The sequence below is a fragment of the Toxoplasma gondii genome, chromosome Ia, assembly GCF_000006565.2.
Source record: "Toxoplasma gondii ME49 chromosome Ia, whole genome shotgun sequence".
Lineage (NCBI taxonomy): Eukaryota > Apicomplexa > Conoidasida > Eucoccidiorida > Sarcocystidae > Toxoplasma > Toxoplasma gondii.
This window is the reverse complement of record NC_031467.1, coordinates 1679325-1703895: the sequence shown is the minus strand read 5'-3', so window position 1 is coordinate 1703895 and position 24571 is coordinate 1679325. Positions and strand designations below refer to the sequence as shown.

Sequence of the window (24571 nt, the reverse complement as noted above, 5' to 3'; positions counted from 1 at the left end):
AACTGGAAATCTTAGAAAGGTCACCACCTATCATGTTAAAACATGCAGCACCAAGGACTCTGACCAGCTTTGCTGCCCTCTCCGCGGCGATACAATTGCCACTCAGCAAAGTTTCCGCCAGCAGCGTTACAGTATGGGGGAAACAATAACAGAAACAACTATCGCTCTTTTGCGACAATGACTAACACGGTTGTGGCGCGATCACATAGTTATCGTTTTCCGCTCAAGAAACTCGTGCATCTCGGTCCTAGTCGTGAAGAAAGACTGTTATGTTCAACATCTGGTGACGACGGGAAATGTCGCCCGTCGGTCGGAAGAAGCAGGAACATCTGAAATGATGCTCCAGCTAAAAGTAAATTACAATCTCATGCGAGCAAATAGAAACGGCTGGCCATTCATGAGAAGGCCTTCCTTTATATATAGCAATGTCACATTCATTCTGTGAAGCAGAAAACCTGTGAAGCATGCAACACCAACCACAGATCATTGAGACTGTTCTCAAGGGCAGCGTGGCATTAGTGCGCTGCTCCGTTTGTCCTCGCCCAGGCTCCGTGGCTGTAATAACGACTATGTCACAGCAGGTGGAAGAAATGACACCGATGTCGAAGAATAGACGGCGGCCGTCTTAGGATAATTCTTTTCAACTACTAGTCGACAGCTGAAGAGGGACATACGCGTTGGAATAGACCAGTAGATAGTAAGGCAACAAGCAGCTCCTCAGAACAAGGAGCAGCGAAATCTGGTTCGTCAACAGCGGTGTGTAAGTATGATTGTGGACGTGAGAGGTACTGTCCGTTCACTTTCAGCGATGACCACCGTTAAACATTCGTCCATTCGGTGGAACAGAAGACACATATTTGGGTAGGCGGTTACTTCTTTCTTGGCCAGGGAATGCCACTGCAGCGGGCATTCTGGTATTTGAAGCAAAGTAGTCCAACGGGGACCAACAGCGGCAAAGCTGACACACCCTTGCGTATTTAAGCCACTGTTGTGGGCGACCAGCTACCACACTTACTTTGACTGTGCAGCGCCGTGCTTCGCGTTCAGCTTTCCTTCTCTATGCATATCCAGAAAGTCTGGAATGCAACATTAATCTGCCTGGTTCCCTCCAGAGTACTTTGACCAGCGCCACATCTCTCTAAAAACTGTAGAGACACGCGCTGAGGGTTTACAGCTGGGAGACGGGTGCTCACCCGAGCAGCATGTGTCAGCAGAATTGTAGTTCCCACAGATGTCGCCTCTGCAGGCGTCAGGTCGGAAAACGGGGGAAAATTGCGAGAAGAGATCCGGAGTTTCATTTATGTTTCGGATAGAGATTGTCTTGCAGTCAATCGAAGACTCTCTTCCGACATTGTAAACTGAAAACCACCCTCCCACCTGTGATGATGCTGATGTGGTGAGTTGGTGACGTAGGGGCTTGGCAAGCGGCCGTCAGAAGCAGGACAACGAAGGGAGACGGGATGTCGGCACACGGCATGCCACCCTTTCTCCACTTTTGCCCACGTTTGCCTTCGTCAACCTTCTCTGTTGTTTCCTGTGTGTCCTCCGTCTTTCGTTTCACCTCACCAGGTTCCTGCCTTCAACGTGTGCTTCACCGCAGACCGTCCAACGGTCTCCCTCGGATTCTGCCGTTTCCGCCATGGCGTCCTTGTCTTCTCAGCGTGCGATCAGGCGGAAAGCCTCTGTTGTTGTTGTTTGCTAAACTTTTGACTAAGCTTCAACTGCTTTAAACTTTCTCTCCCGATGAAGATAGTGCGCATCTCCGGTTCGACTTACGATCCTCGACAGTAAATTTCCGTAGAAAGTATCGAGTGCTCCGTTCCTGTGCGATTAGTTCTGAATCTGCTGGAAGTCCGAACATATATATGTTTCCTTGTGACGGTATGCATTATATTCGCGACCCTTTTGCAGCGTGTCTGGTGCGTCGGCTTTGGTGTGCAAGATACTTCCAGGTTGAGTGTCGGAGCTGGCAACATGTGTGCTTTCCGACGACGTCACTCAGAAGGTATGCAACTGCAGACACGCAAGTTGCTTGCTTCCTTTGTTCTGAAGCTAATCTGTGTGATGGCATCCACTGAAACGTTTCGATTGTCTCTTTGCACGTTCTAAGAAAAACCTGCTGTCTGCATGGACAGTGGAAATCCCCTCTTTTCTGGGTCTTCTCTCCCCAGTTTGCGTTCCAGGCGGGGTGCTGGCCCCCGCCGCCGAGACCTGCTGGAACCGCAGTCATCACCAGACTTTTTCAGACGGCAGAAACTGCGGAAACAGCGCATCGAGGACACCCACGTTTTAGCGTTTCTCGCAGGTGTTGTATTCTTTGTTTCTTTCGGCCTCCGGACCTGAAAACCTTCGCGAATCGCCCCGACGATGGGGAAAGTCCACACCAGACGATTCACTCCGGAAGAGGAGCCACACCCCAGCGCATACAGTCGTCAGGAGAAGCAAACTGACGTGGAAAGGAAAACGAAAGGAGGGTCAAGTCGAGGAAGGCCGCCTTTTAGGACCGGACTCCCGTCAGGGCGCCTTCGGTCTTGCCCGCCCGTCTCTCGAGCAACGAGGCCGTCCTCACAGAGGCGAGGAATCAGCCGCTGCACTGAAGGAGAGAGAAATCTGCCTAAACAGCGACAAGAAAGGGATGGACCGGCTTGCCCGAACGGCCATGGAAAGGGTGGAAAACTCGCGCAGAATCTCGAAAAACGCAAGTCAGGCGCGCCCTCGAGCAGTCCGTCATCGCGTCACGTCGCTTCCAAAATGTCTGCCTCTTCTTCTCCACAACACAAGCCTCGTCAGTCGCCTTCCTCATGCCTCTCATCTTCTGCGTCTCCAAGTCGTCCTGCTATCCCTACCTCAAGCTTGAATGGCGAGGGGAGGCAGACGAGGCTGGGTACACTGGCCAATGGTCGGGCCGCTGCTCCGGCGGCCTTCTCTCCCGAGGGCAGAGCCAGTGAAGACTGTCTGCGACCGGACTCGGAAGCTGAGGAAGGGCGCAGATCTCCAGTCCCTTGTGTCGGTTTTTTGAGTGAAGAAACTTCTAGAACAACATCCAGGACTCCTCGCACCCTCAGACGAACAGCCCCCGAAGGGAAGTCCGGAGAAACGCGCTTCTTCTCGTCGGATACTCACTCCTCTTCTTCATACTCGGACGCCCTCTCTTCTTCTGTGCATGCCTCGGGGCAGACAAGCTCTCAGCCCCCTCGGACTTCTTCCCCTTCTGCTGCTGCCCTCCGCTCTTCCTCCATCTCTTCTTCGCCTTCTTCCCGAGGTTCCTCGACGGTTCGCTCTTCCTGTGCTTCGCCTCTGGATTTCGTTTCGCGCAAGTCTCTCAAAAGCCTTCCCTCTCCGGATCTCTCTGAGTTTCTGGCGTCGCGGCGCTTCCGGGGGAACCAAGGCGAGGCCGTGGTGACGCAGGAACTTGAAGAAACTCGCGCGAGACGCACAGGCGCGGAGCGGCGAGTGGCAGAGATGAGCATGCAGCAAAGTGCTCTGGGAGCGCGAGCCGGGGAGCTCCTGGAAGGCGACGAGAAGCTTCGAGCGCGCCTTCTCGCACTGGCGGCCTCGTCACCTTCTGCCTTGTCCCAGAAGACTGCAGACGTCCCTCTCTTGAACGAGAAGGAGACAGATGAGATGGCAGCGCTGCGGAAGGCGAGTCCGGAGCCTCGCTTGGCTGCAGAGTTGTATGAAGCGCGAAAGCGTGAGCCTACGGAGCGGGGACCTCGAGGGATGCCCGAAGACGCAGCGGGACCCGAAGAGACACGGGCGGCACAGCGCGATGGCAGTTTCAGGGAAGAAGGCGAGGAACTGCGTAAATCGAGAAGGCGAGAAAGGGAGGAGAAGGAACTGCTCAGGGTGCTTTCTTCTTCCGAAACGGCTGGCGGGTGTTTGTCTGCAGCAGGGGAAGGGGGTAATACCAGAGAAGCAGGGGAGAGGAGGCAGATCAAGGGAAGGAGAGGTACGGTAGGAATCTTCGAGAAAGAGAAGGAGAGAGATTTTGCTGGTCTTTCCTCAGGTGACGGCTCCGACGGCGAGGATGCACGCAAAGAGCTCGATTCAACGCGACGGAGCCGCCGTAAAGAACGAGGGAGGAGGCCGACATGCGCCTCTTCCTCCTCTTCTGCCGGGTCGCCTGCTTTTTCTCTGTCCTCTCGCGTCTCGTCTTGTGGTCTACGGCATGTTTCACAGAGAAAGGCGGAGACCTCGCAGTCGAAGAAGGAGCGACAAACACTGGGGTTATCGAAGGACCACGCAGGGGCGCTGTCTGGAGAAGAACGCGACGCGGACGAGAAGCCTTGCTTCGGTCGAAAACGGGTGCTGTCTGTGGAAGCCGGAAGTCCCGAGCTTCGCTCGCCTCATCCTGGGGAGTGTAGAGAGCAGCTGAGAGAGAAGAAGAGAAGACTCGCTGCGGGTGCCGAGCCGGAGGAGGTGGAGGAGAGAGACGAAGCTTCAAGAGGGGACGAACAAGGGGACAATGGGAGTGGCGCCAAAGCGGGGAGACGTCTTTCGGCTTCCCTGAGGGGCGCAGCGGACCAGCGCGTCACGCGGAGCAGGCTGGCAGTGGTCGAGAAGCTCGGTGTTTCTCCCCTCGAGGAAAAACGACATCGCTCCAAAAAGTCGAGAGCGAGGTTTATCTCCCTTTCTTTTCCGACTTCCGAGCTTTCTGAGGAGGCCAAAGCCGCGCCGCGTCAGCTGCGCAGCACTGCTCGGGATGCCTTAGAGCCGCGCGAGCGAGGGCGGCTGGAGCCGGTGGCGAGGAGACAGGAGCAGGCGGGCTGTGGCGCCTCAGAGGGCGAAGCGGAAGAACAGGAAGGAAAGCCGGAAAGAGGACTGCTTTCGCCGGTTTCGCGCGAAGTCAAGGCACGAGTCAGCGAAGCGCTTGTCGCCTCCCTGCGCCTTGAAAAAGGAGACAAGAAGGAAGCGCTGAAGGAGAAGCGGCAAACCCAGGCAGCGACATCTCCGAAGAAGGAAGAACACGATCAGGACAAGGACGAGCAGTCTCAGGGGAAGGATGAACTTCCGGAAAAGGAGAAGGAGGCGGTCTACCTCTCGCGCCTTCGAGCCCGCAGCAGCTGCTTGCGCGCCCCCCACGCGCGTTGGGTCGCACGCTGGCTCCAGGAGCTCTACCGCTGGGACGAGGAAGTGGAGGACAGCGACTCGGAAGGCGTCACATGGTGGCATGCTCTCTCGTCTGCGGCCGGTTCCTCATCTCTCCCAGAAACCACGAAGAGGGACCCGGGCTCTCGACGCTCTTGCCGGCTCGCGGACCGTGCAGCGGCTCCACCCTCGCCATCTCGACCCCCAGGGGGCGACGTAGGCGCCCTGTTTTTGCTGGCGCTGTCGGCAGAGGGAGAACGACACCCGGGCGGGCAGCAGGTGCTCTCTCTGCTGAAGCGTTTCTCCTCACCGACTTTATGGAGCGACGCGCAACCGCGAGTGGCTTTTCTTGACAAGACCTCTGGCGCCAAGCAGCTCCCCTCGTGTCTGTCCGCTGGAGACTTATCTGCGCAGTTGCCGTCGGTGGGCGCAAAGGCCGAGCGCGGGGGCCGGAGGCCTGAGGCCGAGGACGCGGAGGAGGAGAGCGAAGAAGCAGAGAAGTGGAAGACATGCTTCTCGCTTCTTCTCGCCGCTGCGGCTCTCCCCGCCATCAGCATCAAGGGTACCCACCGTGTGGCGGACCAACATCACGTCATTCGCTTCCTCCACATCACAGATAAACTTGTTTTCTCTTCTTCGGTTCGACCCGGGCCAGGAGTCGCAGGCGGGGCGCTTTCAGCGGAACCGGAAGCGCGTGAGCCGCAGAGTCCCGCGTTGCTGAAGCCTGCAGGCGCCGGCAAGGCAACGCGAGAGTCTGAGAGAGACGCTCGACGAGACGGCCAAGAGGAAACGGAGAGATACAGGAAGCGGGAAGACGGCTCGCGTTTCGCTGTGAAAAACGAGCGAGATACATTTGTTCTTTCGTCTCGCCACCGTCGTGAGAATCAACTGACAAACACACACGAACTGCAGGCTCGACTCGCTGGCGTCGACTGGCAGGCAAAGCTGCCGCCTCTGCCTCTGGCGCCAAATGGATGCTCGTGCTGCTGCTGCTTCAATGCGTCACATTCTTCTTTATTTGCTTCCTCATCTTCGTCTGCTGCGTCTTTGCCTTCATCTCCTTCCTGTGCTGCTTCATCTCCTTCCTGTGCTGCTTCATCTCCTTCCTGTGCTGCTTTGTCGTCTTCTTCCTCATCTACGTCGGCCTCTGCCTCTCTGACTTCTTCCTCGTGGACTTCTTTCTCCTCTGTGTCTGCGTCTTCTGCTCCGGCTTCCGCTTCTTCCTCGTCTTCCTCGTCTTCCTCTTCTTTTGCCTCTTCTCTGCCTCTATCTGCTTCGCATGCGCCGTCGCTTGAGCGAAACGGTTTGCCTCCGACAGTGCAGGTCGAGACGCCTGCGCTTCTCTGCAGCAGCGACTTGGCATCGAACGTGAGGCCAGAGTGCACTACGCTCGCTTCTCTGACTCCCGATCCGTCTTCTGTCGGAGAGCCATCAAGGGGAGAGCCGGCCTCGCAGGCCCAACTCGTCTGCTGCCATGTGGCGGCGGCGGTGCGCGCGATCCTGGCGCGGTCCTACAGAAAACAGATGTTGAGAAACGCGCGAGAAAGGGGAGCGTTTGCTGGGCGGAAGGAGCCGAGAAGAACAGAAGAAGGAGAGGCTGACCTCTCGGAGTCTCACAGCCTCCAACAGGCAGGACAACCTGCTGACGGGGCTGTTGGCGACAACGCGACGAAGGAAACGGAACTCAAAACGCACAGAGAAGCAAAGGGAGAGGAGGACGAAGCGAATGGCGAAGCGCGTGGAGAGAAGGGCGGTTGTGTCGCGTCTTCTCGTTCTTCGTCTGCATGCGATTCTGTTTCCAAGGCGAGTGTCGAGGGGGGACTGGAGGGAGGAGAGACAGAGAGAGAAGTCCAGATCGCGGAGATGGTGAAGCAGCGACTCTTGAGTCTGCGCGATTTGTTTCCATTCCTCAAGACCCTCGCGGTCGCGTTGTGCACCAAATTTCTCGAAGATACCAATGCAAAGGAGCTGGCGGGAGCTCGAGAGCTCCACGGCCAGAGACACACGGGGACAGAAGCCGCAGTTCACCAACAGCCACAGACGGAGGGAGAAGAGACGCTTGGCAGACGACCCGATGCGGTGGGAGACAAAGGGGACTCGAAAATGAGAAAACACAAACTCCCAGGACCTCTCCAGGGTGTCTGGCGAGAAACGTTGCCTGACGGGAAGAGCGTCTGGATGGTCGACAACGAGTTAGGGGAGCACGGTGACAGAGACGCGATCGAAACTCTTTCGACTGAAAAGCCATGTAAGAGGCGAATACACAACGGCGAGGTGCTCTTTTTTGTGGTCTCTATCTAATATATGCATGCATCCAAGATCAGGTTGAAAACGGCAGGAGCTCAAAGAGACAAATAGCTGAATGAACATCCAACTACTACAATATATATAATATATATAATATAATATATATATATATATATATGTGCACATTGATATACAAGTAGATACATATATATATGTATATGTATATATATATATATATGTGTATATGTATTTGTACGTGTAGCTGCGCAGTAGCACAGTGACGGACTTTCGAGTTCTCCGGAACGAGTGGGTCTAAATATGGCGAGAGTTCGTCGGAAGTCGAGTAAAGAGGTGATCTTTAACTTTTACGTGTAGGCGAAGAAGGCTCGCTTGGCGTCGAACAAGACCCACGGGTCACGGCTTTCCACTTTGATCACTTGAGAGGAGAGTCCGGTGCTCTTCTCGCGGCCGTTCTTCTTCGACTTCTTCTTCTCATAGAGAGACATACATCAGATCACAAACAACCAGCCGTCCGACCCGCACCGCCCCTCTCTTCTTCTTTATCTTCTTCTTCTCTTTCATCATCTTCTCTCTCTTCTTCGTCTAGTGAGGCCCATTCTTTGGTTCCCGCGGCTCCTTTGGCGACTGAGGAGACGCCAGAGGACAGTCGCGGTTCCCTAGGGCCTTCGTCGACTCTTTTCCCTCGGCCCGCTGCACAGAGAGAGAGACAACCACATGCGCAGCGAAGCACCAACTGCATGCGTTTCTTTTGTCGGGCGTCTCTCGAGAGACTGGAAGCTCGGTTGAGAGCTGCGGAGAGATTTGCGGAGATCGAAAAGAGACTTAGGGCGTTGCCAGTGTGGAGAGAGTTTCCCGATATCGATGTTGACATTGCGGTCTGTGCTGCTGCTGCCGGTCGCGAGACCGAATCTTTTCTTTCCTGTCCTTGTTGCTGTTGTTCTCTCTCGCGTCTTTCATCCAGTCTCTCCGGGGCTCTGCCTCATGCCAGCGATTTTCCTCTCCCGTCTTGCCTTCTGTCTTCCGGGTCCTCCTCTCTCTCCCCGTCTCCTTCTTCTGTCTCTCTTCCTCTCTCGTCCTCCCCCTTTCTCTCCGTTTCTTCTCCCTCGTCTCCTTGTCTCGTCTCGTCTTCTTCTTCGTCTTCCTCTCCCATCGTGTCGTCTTCTCTTCCTTCGCATGCATGTTGCTGTGGAGCTGACACTCCCCACTCGCCTTCAACGCTCTGTCAGTGCTGCTGTTGTCGACTGTCTCGTCTCTCACCTCAAGAGATGCGAACGGCCGGAGTCGGACATCGTCGTGAGAGCTGTGGATCTACCGCTCCTTTCTGTCTTTCTGCCTGTCCGTCTGTCGCTCGCCCCTCTGAGTGTGGGTTCCCCTCGCTCCCCGCCGTCTCTCCTTCAGCTCTGACGGCGAGCGGGCGGCCTCTCGCCGCCTCTCTGCTCGGCTCTCGGGCCTCCGTTTCCTGGGATGAAGAGAAGCATGCAGCTTGCCTCTCTTTCTGGGAAGAAGGCGAGGAGGGACAGGGCGGAGACAGCTCCTGGACCCCAGAGGCGGGTGTCGAGACAGAAGACCAAGCAAAAGGCGGCACAAAAGACAAGACTGAAGAGAAAACAGACGGGCGAAAGCGTTACTTTGTTTTCGCCTCACAGGCCCCAGCGAGCCTCGTGGCGCTCCTGCGGCGTACCGCGCGACAAGAGAAAGAGAGGGAAGCGGAGGCGGGGAAGAAGAAGGACCAAGATGGAGACACCCCCGCACAACAGGTCGAAGGGACAAACGGAGACCACGGAGAGACTTTGCCAAACGCCTCAGGGCCTCTCTCCGCAGACGACAGCCTTTACAGAAGGGAGCTGGCGCTGCTCGCAGCGGCGACTCTGTTTGTGTCGCTGAGCTTCGCTTCTCGTCCGGACACCGCAGCGTCGGAGCCAGGCCTCGCAGCAGGGCTCGTGAACGGGAACGAAAGCGAGAAACGTGCGTTATCCCTGCGTCTGAGTCTCCTCGCCTCGCGCCTCAAGTTCCACCAGCGACAGCGGGAGGCGACAGAGAGCGGAGAACTCGAGAGGAGGTCGGAGATGAAGCGCTCAGCGACGCAGGCCTTGCAGACCGCGGAGGCGAGCACCCATGTGATGCCTCAAAAGAAAGGGAACTGCTTCGAAACTCCGCAAGTCTCTCTGTTTCTCCGCCAGTGGGAAGCAGTCGTTTCCCTCGCTCCTCTGTCTCCAGCAGCTCCGCTCTCTCCGCTGTCTCCAGTGCGCGCCGGGACTGTGGGGGGCTTCTCTGCCTCTTCCTTCGCTTCCGCGTTTCTCCCGTTTCTGCGGCGGCTCGTGCAGGACAGCGACGGCGAAGAGGAGAGAAGACGAGCGGCTGCGCTCCTCGGGACTGAACGAGAAATCGAGAGGCTGAAGGCCAAGGTTGGCGAGGCCCTGCGGCGGCCGCCTCTGCATCCGAGGAAGTGGATTTACGAGAAATGGATGGACAACCGCTCGACAGACAAGGCAGAGAAACTCCGCTCTCTTCACCTCCTCAAGTGGACGTTTTCTGTCTGCATGCGCGAACAGACTTTCTCGGATATCTCTCAAGAAGTCTTGGGCGTCTCCGACGCAGGCCCCCTCGGCGAGTGCGACGTGAGAGAAGGCGTTGAATCCCAACAGGCGAAGAACAAAAGACCGAGAGTGGCCAGAGAAAACGAAGATGACCTCGACCTCGAACGCGCTTGCAGATACCCTCTTATATGCACGTAGGTCTTGCTCTCTTCATCTTGCCATTGCTGCTTCTCCACTGGAGAAACGCGAATGCAGATCGAAGTTGCTCTCCACGGGCGGGTGGGCTTCGAGACGAGGGTCGTCCGAGCTCACAAGGAATCACATGGAACTGCGGGGCACAAGAGCAAACGCTTTGTTCCCGTTCAGTCGCGTTTCGCGTCTCGCGAAGATGTTCAAATGCATGCACATCCGTATCCGCTTTCCGAGCGTCTACACCTTTGTTCATGCATGTCGATAGATATCGAATGCCCGGCATATACATGCAGCGATTCGTATACATCTCTGAGCAGACTTAAGATCCTCTTCAAGTGTGTAACTGCGTTTGTGATAACAGAGACATCCATTCCTACACGTTAGCCTGTCGTTGTCCAAACATCCCCATCTCCCGATTGAGACCAATGTCTATGTACACCTATGTCGGTTTCGGTGTCCGTAATGTCCTTTAGTGTGTAGCTGTACCTCTATTTTATTCATGTACAAGGATGTGTCTCTATGTATATATATATATATATATATGTATATATGTATATATATGTATATATAGATTTTTTTATACATATGTATCACTACGAAGAGTTTGTATGTGCATGGGTATATATGTCGATCTGGTTGGATGCGTGCTGTGGTTGTTGGTTTCTAGGCTGTGCGGAAAACTGAGTTTTCCTCTGTCTTGCCGGAACAGCGTGGAGGTTCACCTTCTGCATTTGCTGAAGCGACACTGTCGCCTCGCCGCCCTCTGGGTTTTGTTTCTGGACATTCGCGCGGTGTCCTTTTCGACGCGGCCTCTCTTTCTGCAAGTTGTCTCTTCGCTGCTTGACAAAAGGTCCTTCCCGGGGACTGCGTCGCCGGCGGAAGGTCCTCAGGGCCGGAAGGGCGCTAGCGAGAGCGGAGGGCAAGGCGAGCGAAAAGGCTTGCACGCAGCCAAAGACGCCTCGGGATCCGAGAAAGCCAGGCAGAAAAAGGACCAGCGCGGCGGAGGCCCCGCGGGCGCCACGGCCGCAAAAACGGCTTTGCTGTCTCGCCGTCTCCTCGACTCCCTCCTTTTTCCGCCTTGTCCCAAGCACCTCGACGCCGCTATCGCCCAAGTGGAAAACGCTCGCTTCCACCAGCGATGCGTTTCGGCCGCCACATCCCTTCTCCACCTTCTCCTCGCCAAGGAAACCGAGCATTACCTCTCGTCTTGTTGGTCGTCTGTGTCTTCGCCTCCTGCGTCCTCTGAGTCCCTGTTTCCTTTATCGTCGGCGAGTGAAAAGGCTCTGTCTCGACTGATGTCTCGCTTGTTGAACACTGTGCTCGAGGCGAAGGTTCCGGGCTCCGGCACGACGGCGCATTTTCTGCGCCTCGCGATGTGCTTCGAGACGCAGGCGTCTGGGAAGACCTGCCCCTCGCGTTTCTTCCAGTTGCTGTCTCGCAGAGACCAGACTCTTCTCAGCAGCTTAGTCGCCACCGCTGCCCAGAAAAAACAGTTGCTTCCTCACCCTTCGTCGTCGCCTTCTGGCGGAGAAGCGGAGACTTCAGCTCTCTTGCACACCGTCCCCACCGCCTCCAACCTCGTCTCTGCACATCTTACCTCACCCTTCTTCGATTCGAGGCCTCCCCCTGTCGCTTCCGACCAACGTCGCGGACCCGGCGACCCTCTCACGTCTGCGTCCCCTTTCTTTTCCGCTTCTTTCTCATCTACTCTGCCCTTGGTCTTCCGAGCTGGCGAGCGCCGTGGGAAGCGACCTCTGCGGGTGCACCAGCTGTGCAACGAAGAGTACGAACTGTATGAAGAGACGCCGGGGGGAAGCTCGTTGAGAGAGCCGGACGTCGGAGGCTCGTCTTCTCGCTTTGTCACCGCTGAACTGTCGAGCCGAGGTTCAGAGGCGGCCGCAGACGCTTCGTCCTCCTGCTCACCCTTGCTTTCTTCTTCGCTGCTTCCTTCTTCGGGGCGTCACGGGGAGTCCAGCGAGACGCAGGTTGCATCGTTGCTCTCGCGCTTCTCTGCGAAGGCGGCGCTCACCGACAATGCCCGGCGCTTTCTTCTCCAGTTTCTCCCGGTCTTCGCCTCCTCGAAAATGCTTCTGCCCTCTGTGGTGCATGCGGCCTTGGCCGGAGGGTGCATCTGCGGACGCCGAGAAGCTGAAAGAGGCGGAGGCGACGCGTCCTGGAGCGTCGAAAACGAGGACGCGGGTGGTGCGCACTCGGTCCTCTCTTGGTCTTCCTGTCTCTCGCCTCTTGAGCGAGGCTTTGGACAAAGACTGGAAAGCTGTGGGGACAGTGCAGGAAGACTACAAGTTGCCCGCGAGCTTCAGACGCCGCAAACGTCAAACGAAGGCGCGAGTCACGCTCTTGCTTCCTCCCTGAAGGCGCCCCCCGCTTCCTCTCGCTTTGCTTGCTCGGAGTCTCGGGCGGTGCTCTTCTCGGAGAAGGAGAACGCGAACTGGTTTCCCAACGACGAAAGGAAGAGAGAAGACGACGAAAGGGAGAAACACCGGGCGGAGGCCCGAGAGACGGAGGCAGACAAGCTGAGTCGAGAAGGGCAGACGACAGTTGACAGAGGTACCCAGATGTCGCAAAACGAAGAGGAGGGAGGCAACGGAGAAAACGGAGGAACTGGAAAAACAGGAGGCGCGATCCGCGTCGACGGGACTGCACGAGCGGCCAGAGGAATTCAAGAAGGCGCCTCAGAGCAGGTGCGGCACCAGATGAGAAGAAGGAGAAAAAAGTTGGTCGACGAACGATGTTGCATGTTCCCCGTCCCCTTGCGCGGAAAAGACGACGGAAGAGGGGCGAAGAGAGAGAAGAGTCACGACTGTGCACTCTTCTCGCTTTCCGGATTTCAGGGGAAAGGCCTTGCGTTCGCTGCCCATGACTTCTTTGAAACAGGCGGCGCGTTCTTCTCTCGAGAACTTCCGGAATTCCGCTTTTCTTTCGCCTCCGTTCTGCCGCCGACCTGTTCACTGACGCGAGCAGCGTCGACGCGCTGGCGAGGCGCGTCAACCTCGCACTCAGCTGCAGAGGAATCCGGTGCGAGTCCGGCCGCGAAGTGCAGCGTGTCTTCTCTCGCACCCGCCTCCGCGCGACTCCTCTGCGCGCGCAGGGACTGCCGCCCGCAGGAGCTCTCGCAGGCGTCTGAGGGAGCCCAGGAACGAGCGGAAGAAGAACAAGAAGAGCGACAGCTGAACAGCAGGAACGAAAGAAAGAGAGAAGGAGACGGAGGAAGCGAGAGAGCGGGAGAGCAGCAAACACAGAGGAGAGGGAGAGGGAGAGAGAGTGGCGTCGAGATCGAGAGCCGAACCGGAGAGAATGAGCGTGACGGAAAGCGAGAGATGGAGAGAGCGAGCTACGGAGAGAGCGAGAGAAAGAGAGAGATGGGCAGAGAGAGAGAGACGACGAAGAGGGAGAGAGAGAGAGACGACGAAGCGGCAGAGGGAGAGGTGGAAGGAAAGAAGAGACAGGTCTTTTCGACCTCGACTCGGGCGTTGGATTCGCATGTCTTTGTTCGTGGACTGGAGAGAGAGAGTGACAGGCAAGCGGCGAGAAGACGCGTCTCTTGCTCGCGAGAGCGGTTCTCCTGGTATGAAGTTTTCGCTTTAACTCCTCTTCGACTTCTCCCTTCAGGCAGCCGTGTCGCACCGACGAAGCGCGGTACTTCGTTTTCTTCGAACGAACGAGCGCGTTTGAATTGCCTGCAGTTCGCCAGCCACGACGGTTCCTCTTCTCCTGTCTCTTCTGTCACCTGTCCCCGCGACGAGGAAGAAGCAGCGAAGGGCAACGGTCTGGAGGAGCCGACGCGTCGGACGTCTGGGCTTCAGTGTGCCCCTTCGCTCTCTCCAACAGTCCATCTGGGATCTCCAAATTCTCCGTCACTCTTTTCTCCTTCTTCGCTCCCCCGTCTCGCTTTGTCTCCGGGCGTCTCCTCCTCTGGGTCGCATCGCGCGGCCGCGGCTCCTCCGGGCGAGGGGGAGGCGGCGCCTGCTGTGGAGACGTCGAAAGCCTTTTCGGAGACTTCGGAAACTGCGGAGAGCCGGCGAACGACGCGAGGTGGGGAGAGCGAGACGGCCGTCTCCTTCCAGCGGCACCTGATTGTTCTTCTCCCTTCTCTGGATCCGCAGGCGTCCGCGACCGCCTTCGCTCGTCGCGTCGCCCCCGTGCGAGGAGACGTTCGTTCCGCTGCGTTGTCGCAGGCGGGGATAGAGGCTAGGAACACGGTCCTAGGAGAAAGTGAGACGCACCTGCTGACTGCGGCCTTCGCTCCTGAGGCGCGGCTCACGCAAATTTGTCATCGCCACACACCTCAGGAAGAGGCGAACTTGTCGCCTGGTGCTCGCCTCTCTGCGACGGAGAGATGCTCTTCCGTGTGGAGTCAGGGCCTGTTGGAAACAGCAGGCGCCACGCTGCTTCCAGCTTCTCTCCTCTTTGTCTCCTTTCCTTTGGAGATGGTGCGCGACCCCTCGCCTTCCCAGACGCCTTCGCCAGCAGCAGCTGGGAGTCTCTGTGTCGATGTGAGAGAGAGAAAGGCGAAAGGAATCTGGGGAGAAACGGGGACAAGAGATAAAGGCGGAAGGGCGAGCGAGGTCTTCCCCGCTGCAGAGACGGCTGGGAGAGACAGCCAGCGAGAACAGGGGACCGAGAGCAAGTTGGCAGAAGTGGAGTGCGCTGCGGTGTCTTTGGTCAAAGAAGAAAACGAAGTTGTTTCGGGTGAAAAAAGAAAACGAAAGACAAACACTGACGTTGCTTGGACGTTCCTCGACTTCGTCACCTCCCACTCCTCTCGCCTTTCCTTCGTCTTCCGGGAGGCGAGAGCGGCAGCGGGGGAGGCCGGGAGATCCGGGACTTCCGAGGAGACAGGAGACAGGGGAAAACAAAGAAGCGGTGAAACAGACGGACATCGCCGACCAGGCCTGGCGCTCGCGGTGTCGCGACTTCGAGCTCAAGAAGGGGACTCGCTTTGCGGAGAAAAGGGAGGAGGCGCTGAAGAAGCGCGGAGAGCAAACGAAATCCACGCAGAGCTCTGTGCCACAAAAAAGGGGAACAGAGGAGAGAAGGAAGACTGGCGGTCGAGGGAGAAAGAAACAAGCAAAAGAGAACACAATCAGACGTGGAGCTTCTCTGCGGCGCAAGCGGGAACTGTCGCGGCGCTGGGCCTTCAGCTCTGGGTGCCGCTGTTCTGCGAGGCTGCTCAGCTTCTCTGGGGTGACGGCCAGAGCGAGGCCGAGGATGCCTCTGAAGGAGAAAAGACAAATCGGGAAGAAGAGCAGAAGATCTACGGTCGAGCAGAACGCAACAGAGAAGGGCGAACTGCGAGCTCCCCACTGAGGTGCGACTGCGAGGAGGCGAGAGGGGAGAGAAAAAGCGAGGACGCAGATTTGGAGAAGAGTCATTGCATGCAGAGATCTGCGGAAAGGCATTCTCGGTACCCACCAGACAGACAAGAGAAACAAGATGTCAATAGAGACAGACAACTCGAGACTCGCCCAACATCCGAGCACAGCAAACGCGGGGCGACCTCGTCGGTCTGTGCCTCCCAGGAACACAACATCTTCACCTCCCCTTCGTCTCCCCCTTCTTCTGGTTCTGCTTCTTATGCTCCTTGTTCTTCTTCTCCCTCTTGTGCTGCTTCGTTTGCTGGACCAGTTGCGGGAGAGGGTGGCTCGGCGACGGAGTGCAGTCCAGAGGGCAAGACTGTATCCGTTTCTCCTCGCATGCAGAGAGCAGCTCTGAGACAGCTGCTGGAGATCCTCGACGACGAGATGCACCTCGAGCGCTCAGAAGACGAGACCGACGAGAGAGAAGCACTCGAAGACGAAGGAGCAGAGAGAAAAGTCGGAGGCGGAGCGACGGATGGAGAAGGAGGGGAAGAGAGCGAGGGTGGAGCCGAGAGGGGGGAGAACTGGAGGCTGTCCCAGAAGTCTCAGAGCGCGAGGAATAAGCGTGAGTTCGCGGTCTCCACTCTCTCTGCGTGTCTCGCGTTCCAGAGAAAGGAGACAGCTACGCAGGAGGGCCTTCTGCGACAAGACGAGCGAGCGGCTGTGGCCGAGCACCGCAGTCCGTCTGAAGAAGGAGAGGCGCGACAGAGCGAGCAAGGAACGCAACGACGCGATTCGGATGAAGAGCGACAGGAGGAATCCTCATTTCCATGTCACGACTCTCGCGTGCAGTCGGACGCTTCTCTCCCGCCCAGTGGTGCCAGGCCTCTGCCTGCCGCGGTGGCGGCTGTCGCGGAGCTTGTCTTCTCCAGGCTTCTCTCGGTCTTCCTTGCCTTTCTCCAGGCACAAGAAGAACTCAGGGCGGCGCAAGAGACGGCAGAGGAGATCCAAGAAAGTCTCGACCAGAGACTGCGTCCGCGTTCTTCCTTGCCTGAGAGAGCGGCAGAGACTCATCCGAGCAGCGAGAGCGAGCGACGAGAGAATGGGTCTTGTTTCGAGGCTCAGGAGATGGAGAAGCTGGAGGTCGATAGAGAAGGCAAACGAAGGAGACTCTCACGCGTCGGGACGACTGCACGCGCGAGAGCCAGAGTGGGAGATCCACATTTGTTTTTGACGGCTAGCTCGGGTCCCGCCACGCAAGGAAAGGAAGCGGAAGGCGAGGCAGGCAGCGACAAGAGAGAAGAACGCAGACAGGCAACAGAGTGCGGATGCAGTGGAGGTCGAGAGCCTCTTCTTCAGGCGGGAGCAAACGGACTGAAGTCTGCAGAAATGCCTGACAGTCGCTGCGCAACTTCGAAAGGAATCCGCGAAGACGCGGGTGAACTCGAGCAAGCGAGAAAAATATGCGAAATTGCACGAGGAGCACCGCAGAGGACGAAACAAGCGGCGCATGCGACTGAACGGACTCTGGAAGGCGGAAAAGATGACTCACCTGAAAAAAACGGGGATGTGGAGTGGGCGCAGTGTGCCTTGTCAAACATCCTACTGTCGTCGCCGACCGTCGCTCGGGAGTGTGTAGCCTTTGGAGGCTTCGGAAGGCTCCCCGACGACACACGCACTGGTGAGAGGAATTGTCGAGAAAAAACAGAAAAGCGATTCAATGAGAAGCGAACAGAACGTGGACTGAGACAGGGAAGAGGATCCAGAGACTCACTGAACTACGTCTTTCCATTATACATATTTATGTGCACATATGTCTTATATTTTGTTTACGTATGCTTGCGTGTGCATACATATATACACATATACATATATATACATATATATACATATATACATATATGTATATATATGTATATATGTATATATGTATATGTAAACCGTGTCTGTATTTCTTATACGGGCTTGTACTGTTTTGGTATTTTGATTTCCGGTTGTTTCTACAGGGTTGCATTTTCAGTTGACGCCGTTTATCGCCCGGGTGCAGCGAGGGATTCCGTTGCTGTTTCGCCACCAACTGCAGAGGAGCGGGATGCGGCAGCACGACTTGGTGGATGCGTTTGCTTCGCTGCCCGGCCTCGGGGTGTCTCCGTACTCTTCATCTGCGAGTTCTGTCTCGGCGGAGGGGCCGCGCAGCTCGGCGGTTCTCGCGCCGCTCGCGTCCGGACTTTCTCCGTCTCTCACCGCGCCTGGCTCAGGCCTGGAGAAGAAGGGAGACACTCGCGACGGCCTCGAGGACGAGCGCAGGCGGGCGCGGCGCAGGGACGAGAAGGCGGAGCGGAAGGCCGAGGCGCGAGACGAGGAGTCTGCCACCAGAGAGAAGAAGGAGGAACTCGACTGGACCCGCGTCGACATCTTCGCATGGGATCTGACGGCGGAGAACGGTGAGGAGGCAGCTGGGAGGCGTTCTCGCGTCGCATCTCCACCTTAGCGGCGCTCGGGATATCCACATTTGTGCAGGCATTTCAACGAGTTCGACTGCGGACTGAAATCGTGGAGGTCTTTGTTGACAGGAATTGCGTTCTGGTGTGTCAGCAGAACGTAATGGAGGTGATAGACCTCTTGGGAAAATGGATCTCAGTGAGCGTCTGGTGGGGTGCGTCTTCTCGGCTCTCCTCTGGCTGTGCCTCGAGACCAGACTTCATGAAGGTCCCTGTGAAACTTTGTGCAGAATCGGTGCCTGGTGCAGGGTCAATGGCGGCTGGAAATTCGCGTTCCTCCGTTGATGGGCTGTTGTCTTCATCTCACTGCTTGATTCACGGTTTTCTCTCTCCACTCTTCTGATCTTTTCGTGCGGGTCTGTTTCTGTACCCTTCTGCCTTGACAAGTCGCGCGTCCACGTAGGTCTTTTTTCCTCTCTCACAAGGCTCTTGGTCTCATGCTTCGATTCACAGGTCTACCGTGTCGTGACTCCGCCGAAGACTCCTCGAAGGAAGTGAACTCACGCGAACCTCCCTCGCCTCTGCCGTCTTCTCCTTCTTCGCGCGCTTCTCTCTGCTCTTCTTCGGCGGCTGTCTGTGTCCCTGAGCCGCCTCCTTCGCTTTCTCGAGCGCCTGCGAGGATGGCGCGCAGTGGCGGCGACACGGTGGGCAGGCTGGTGAGCGACCGGAACGACTCGAAGAAAAAGAGAAGGAAGCACAAGCCCCTGGTTGTGAAGAAGAACTCGAAGGCGTCTGCGCTGTGTGTCGCCTCCGGGGCGTCTCGGTCCCATGGGTCTCAGAACGGACAGTTGAATCCACGAACGTCTTCCCGGTCTGCCCGACGTGGTGCCTTTTCTTCTCGCTCGCTTCCTCAGAGTCGCCCGCCATGCGTCTCCGTCGCTTCTCTCGGCATCCTCAAAACACGGCAACGCCCTCTGGCCCCGCAACAAAGTACGCCTTCCGCGTCTCCTTCTGTCCTCCAGAGTGCAGCGTCTGCTGGTCTCACACACGGCAAGCGAGAGGAAAGAAAGAGAAAGAGTCCCAGAGACGCAAAGACGGGACCCTCGGCTTCTCCTGTGCTTCAGGGAGACGCGACACTGAATCTGGGGAAGAAAAGAGATACTTCTTCTCCGGGGGAAAACTCGAGATTCGCGCCGCCACTCGTCGGCTCCAGCAGCTCTCGCCTTCTCGCGGCCCAGTGGCAGGCAGCAGATCCGGCGCTCTTGTCGCTTGCGGCGGAACGCATGCAGGAGCGAAATCTCTCAGCTTTCCACGGTCTGCTTCTCGGAGTGAGCAAAGGAAATCATGACGTTCAAAAGAGCAACAGAGGCACAGAAAAGGAGCGTGCGTTGAGTGGAGTTGTCTGTTTTCTCTCTTCTCTGACCTCTCTGTAAAGCCGTCACCATCTCGCCTCTCTCCTCTAAAAACAAAGGCCTGGCGGTGAGGTAGGGGGAGGATAAGGAGGAGGGGGCTTTAGGTTCCTTCGCTCCCTAGAGATGTTTGCGTAGGCTTTTTTGTCGTCTTCGCTTGCGCCTCAAGTCTCTGTTGAGTCAGCTAAGGGTCGAGTTTTAGAAATCAGTAAAACAAATTTCAGATCGAAAACGGCATCAAACAAGGCCTACCTGTGTTGGTCGCTGGATTCACGAACAAACGCCTGCTCCTCGTTTTCAGACGCATGTTTGCATCTGGTCAAGAAGAGAACATGCCTTAAACCGAACCTTCATCGTAAGGATGTGTCTGTCGACATCCCTATCGATAGATGTATATATATATATATATATATATATATATGTATATGTATATATATGTATGTGTGTGTATGTATATATATATATATATATGCGAAATAGTATTCATCTGTGTATATGTGTTTGTGTGTGGTCTGAATCTGTGCACGCAAAGTCGGAGAATGGTTGTGCGATGCAATTTGAGTTCACGAGACTGGAATTATGGTGCGGCTTTTTCAGGAGGACGGCAGACTGCCAGAGAATGCGGAATTGCAACTGAAGAGAAACGAATTGTTTTTCGCTCTCGAGTCTCAAAGTCGCCTCAGTAAGTTGAAATGGGAAGCCACGGCAAGTCGAAGATCCAGGATTTGCGTCTACGCCGTGTAGCAACGCAAAAGGGCACACTCGCGCATTCACCGGCAAAAATGCCTGGCTGAACACAGACCCAGGAACCGTAGCCTTTCGTTTTACAGACATAATCTATTCATTTCGATGTGAAGAAGCGCATACGTCTTCATGTGAATTTATATGTTCATAGACGCATATGTGCATACATGGCTTTGTCTCTGGAGGTGTTCCTACATGTATACGTCCATGTCTCTGTACAGACATGCACCTATACATTTCTGAATTTATATATATATATATATATATTTATATGTATATGTACAAATATACATATATGTGTGTAAGGATCTTGTTTCTTTAGTATGGGGGGCCCGTTTATTTGTTTTCTTCTTTTCGACTTTAGGTCGAACGGCGAATCTCTTGGAAGCGACGGTTTTGCGTTCTGGAGCTCGCGCGCCTTCCTTTGTGGTTCGCACGAAGTTGCTGAAGCTGGGGAAGTCTCGCGTTCACGGGTGAGAAAGAAACACAGGAAAATCTAGGTCCACGGGAAGACGAGCGACGACAAATGTGTATCTCCATACGTGGAAATGGTTCATCTGCGCAAGTTCATCCATGCGCATCCATATATATATATATATATATATATATATATAAAGTGTACAGGCGTGCATGCATATACTGGATCTTGTCTTTCTCACTGGGAGGTTCAGGGCGAAGCTCGTTTCGACCGAAGAAGACAGCGAAGGTCGCGTAGCATTTCGATTTAGCGAGAGTATCTGCATATATTTCTTTTCTGGGACTTGCACCCTTTGTCTTTCAGGTGGGGAGTCTTTGCAGCCGAACCAATCTACAAGGACGAGTTCGTCATCGAATACTCTGCAGTCGTCGTCAGTGAGGCCATGGCCAACTTCAGGTTCGTTCGTTTTTTCGTTTCGCCTTCTCTAATAATTTTCCTCCGATACACATTCGCATCTCTCTATATATGTATATATACATATAAATATATATATATATATATATATCTTTAGCATATGCACACTTATGATGATGTGTGTAGATCGGCGTCCATGTGTCGCATATTTATCTACTGTCCTCTATTACACATATGCGTGTATGCATATATATACATATATATATATACATATATGTATATATTTGCGTATTTCTTTCCCTGGGGTCCGAGAGTTTTTCTTTTCTAAATGCTTTCTTCGCTTTCTTGTGTGTTCTCTCATCGAGGTGCAGTTGTCGCCACATAGGAGAGGGACATGCACTGGACCACGACTGTTCTGTCTGCTTTCTCGCTTGCGTTTGCTTCGCACTCGTAGTGCACAGAAGAGGCTGTCTCGACTCAGAGAGTGGAAGCGAACACTCTGTTAACCGCTCGTTTCACTTTTTCGCTTTCGCCCTGTGGCAGAGAGTGGCAGTACATGCAGAGCATGGGAGGAAGCACTTACCTCTTCAAACTGAAAAACAGCGCAATCGTCGACGCGACTCAAAGCGGCGCCGTTACAAGATTCATCAACCACTCTTGTCGTCCCAACTGCCAAACCAGAGACCTCAGCGTGAGTGTGCTGTCCAAGCAACTCCCCTTCGCTCCACACGTGTGTCAATCCATCTACACCGATACATACATATATATATATATATATAATATACATGTATAAATATATATAGGGATGTATGCGTATGTAGTTGTTTGCACACCCTTCATATATGCATATCTCCATCCACGCTTATCGTCTATGCATACATTTCTGTATACGTCGATCTCCAGATATATCTTTTCACGTGCACTTGTATGTATATATGGGCGAAGGTGTGTACCGAGCGGTCAGGGTTTAAAGGCGCTTCATGTGTGTGGATCTCCATTTGCATCTATCCATACAGACCTTTTTGAATATAAGAGTGTAAGAGTATAGAGGTTTTTTTAGGCTCTTCATACTTGCCAATGTCCATTTATGTATGTATGTATATATATATATATATATGTTTGTATGTATATATATATATATATGTATGTGTGTAGTTATTTAAAGGATTATGTGCACATGTGTGCGTATCTGAGAGGAGTCTGTTGTACGCGATTTAAGTGTTTTTTCTGACTTGTCAAGAGTTGTGAACGCGTTCGCTGTGTGGAGCAGAGCATTTTTTCTGATGAGGAAAGAGACACGGTTGCTTTCACTTCTCTTTCTTTTCAGGGTGGAAGCGACGATGACAGCCGCCACTGCCACGTAGGAATTTTCGCTCTGCGAGACATCGCAATCGGAGAGGAATTGTTTTACAACTACAGGTCAGAGCTTTGCACGGGAAATGCCATGACTTCTGTGTATTCCTCTGTCGTGCTGGTTCGAGAGTCGTAATTCCAGGAACTGAAGGTGCCGAGAGAAATGCGAGCAAGGAACGTCTGAACATGTTGGATTTCGATCTCCTGTGCCAACAAGATTTATCCATTTGGGAATGTTCCTCGCGTAGAGTACGGATTACTGCTGGCGCTTGTAGAAGCGAGAGAGCAGTACCCCTTCTACGCTAGGTTGATCAGTCTCATCTTCCTGAAAGTGGTAGTCTCAATTTTCAACAATTATAAATAAATAATAAATAAGTACATGGGTAAATACATAACTAAATAATCGGTGTATCTGTGGTGCGTCAGTGCTAGCTGGACAGAAGGCGGCAGAGTCCAAAGAGAACTGTGCTTGCCATTTTCGTGTCTTGCTAGAGCATTCGACTGCGAATGGGCGATCACGTGACAGCGGATAGATGCACTTAACTGGATACTTGGCAGCAAACAATCGTGTTTCGATTTGATGGTGCAAGCGAATGTCGTCGTGACCTTTCAAGCTGTGCTTCCGCGTAAACAGTCTTTTACCTTTAATACGAATTTCCACTCCGAACACACTAGCCTACACCTCTGCACGCGAAACGTGGATAGGTAGAAATCTTTTTTATCAATGTATATATGCATATAAGTGCATACACACATACATATATTTATTTGTATACATATACATATATATATATATATATATATATATATATGCATACACATACGTATCTGTATAGGAATTCTCGCAGAGTGTTTCCTGTAGCTTTTCGAAGCAGGGCAGAGTCCTTGGCGCTTTTTTGAATGAAGAACGGAGGTTTTACGAAATGGTTAAATGTTGCTCGTGAATACTTTCTGTGGTGCGACCTTGGTGTGTGTTTCAGCTTGTCGGAAGGAGCACTGGGACACGAAGCGTGCTACTGCGGAGCTGAAGGATGCAAAGGCGTCATGTAATTCTCTTTTGCGGGCTGTCTCCTTCCGCAAGAAGTCTTCTCGCTCTTGCATCGTTCCTCCGTCGTTGTCCCTTCTTCGTTTCTTTCTCTTTCTTCTCTCTTTCGGTACCTCTTCTGTTTGCTTTTTGCTTTCTCTTGTTGCCCTTTTTCCCTGTCTTTTCGTGCATTTGTCTCGTAGTGTGGGGTGTTCGGCAGCGGTTGAGGGCAGGGATAGCCCTCTCGTTTTTCGCGGGGGGTTCTTCGACGTCCATACGCTTCTTGCTTCTTGTCGCTTCCAAGTGTGGCGAACTTGTCTCTCTGAGCTGCGTTCTTCTTCGGCTTGAATCTCTGCTGTGACGTTGCTGTGATTGCCGTCCTCCGTCTTGTCAATCTCATGTCAAACATATATCAAGTTTAAACGGAAAACTGACTCCTTCGAGTCTGTCCCGAATGTGTGTGCTACAGATATATATATATATATACATATATATATATATATATTCGTTTGTGTGTGTATGTGTAGCAGTTGTTTTATGTGGATGTTGGTTCTGTGTGGACCCAAACGGGAACAGCTGTCTCTCTCCATGTGCACAAGAGTATGACCATCGAATATATGTGTATTTGTATATAGGCATGGCTGTAAAGGAATTTAAAGGTATTGATGTACATTGGGGAAACGTTTAGGGGCAATGCCGTAGCAACGCGGATCTCCCGTTTGTCTTGAAGCGAGATGGAAGCACTTTCGCAGCGGTCGCCTCCTTGCTTTGTCGCCTGCAGGGTGTCCTTCATGGTCCTTGTGAGCACGCGTTTCAATATCGAACTTCTTGCGGTCAAGAGAAGGGAGAGTGTGCCGAAAGAGAACAGAAGGAACATCTTACAGCTGTCCGTTCTTTGCAGTCACGGCTTTCTATTTTGTCGGGAACCTGCCGAGAGGTACAAGCGCAGGTGGGCGGATATCAGAGGAAGGGAAGCGACCCAAGACTGCCAGCTCGCCTCGCTACTGACACTAGGATTCTCTCTTTTATGCAGCTCCTGGTTTCCGTGCATCTAATCAGAAAACTGTTTTGAGCTCCCCGGTTTCCACGCTGTTTTTGGTCTGGGCGGGTTCGGTAGAGAACCTGGGACCCACAGATTAAAAAAGAAAGGGGGAAGAAATCGCAGTTCTCCATTGAAACTGCGACCGGATCGAACACGACCCGGCTCTTCAGGAGCAGCTTCTTTTTCCCCGTGGAAGTAGAACGCATCCGGGGAGTGCAGTGGCCATACTTAAATATAGAACTAAAACAGGCGTCCAAGCGGAAGAAACGCACGCGCACGAACAGTCGGACAGAAATTGGAAAACTGCCCAGACGCGAAATGCG

General features: G+C 54.2%; 1 protein-coding gene across 1 annotated transcript; it reads left to right on the top strand.

Annotated features, from left to right (window-relative positions):
- The first annotated feature begins 1175 nt into the window (after nt 1-1175).
- Nucleotides 1176-24063, top strand: TGME49_295610 (histone lysine methyltransferase, SET, putative). Its single transcript, XM_018782279.1, has 11 exons — nt 1176-7336; nt 7711-10087; nt 10753-17084; nt 17410-17847; nt 18358-19172; nt 19851-19935; nt 20362-20470; nt 20779-20871; nt 21373-21520; nt 22157-22248; nt 23163-24063. Exons 1-11 carry the CDS (start codon nt 2368-2370, stop codon nt 23230-23232), a joined length of 15528 nt encoding a protein of 5175 aa, XP_018638532.1. The 5' UTR covers nt 1176-2367; the 3' UTR covers nt 23233-24063.
- The last annotated feature ends 508 nt before the right edge of the window (nt 24064-24571 follow it).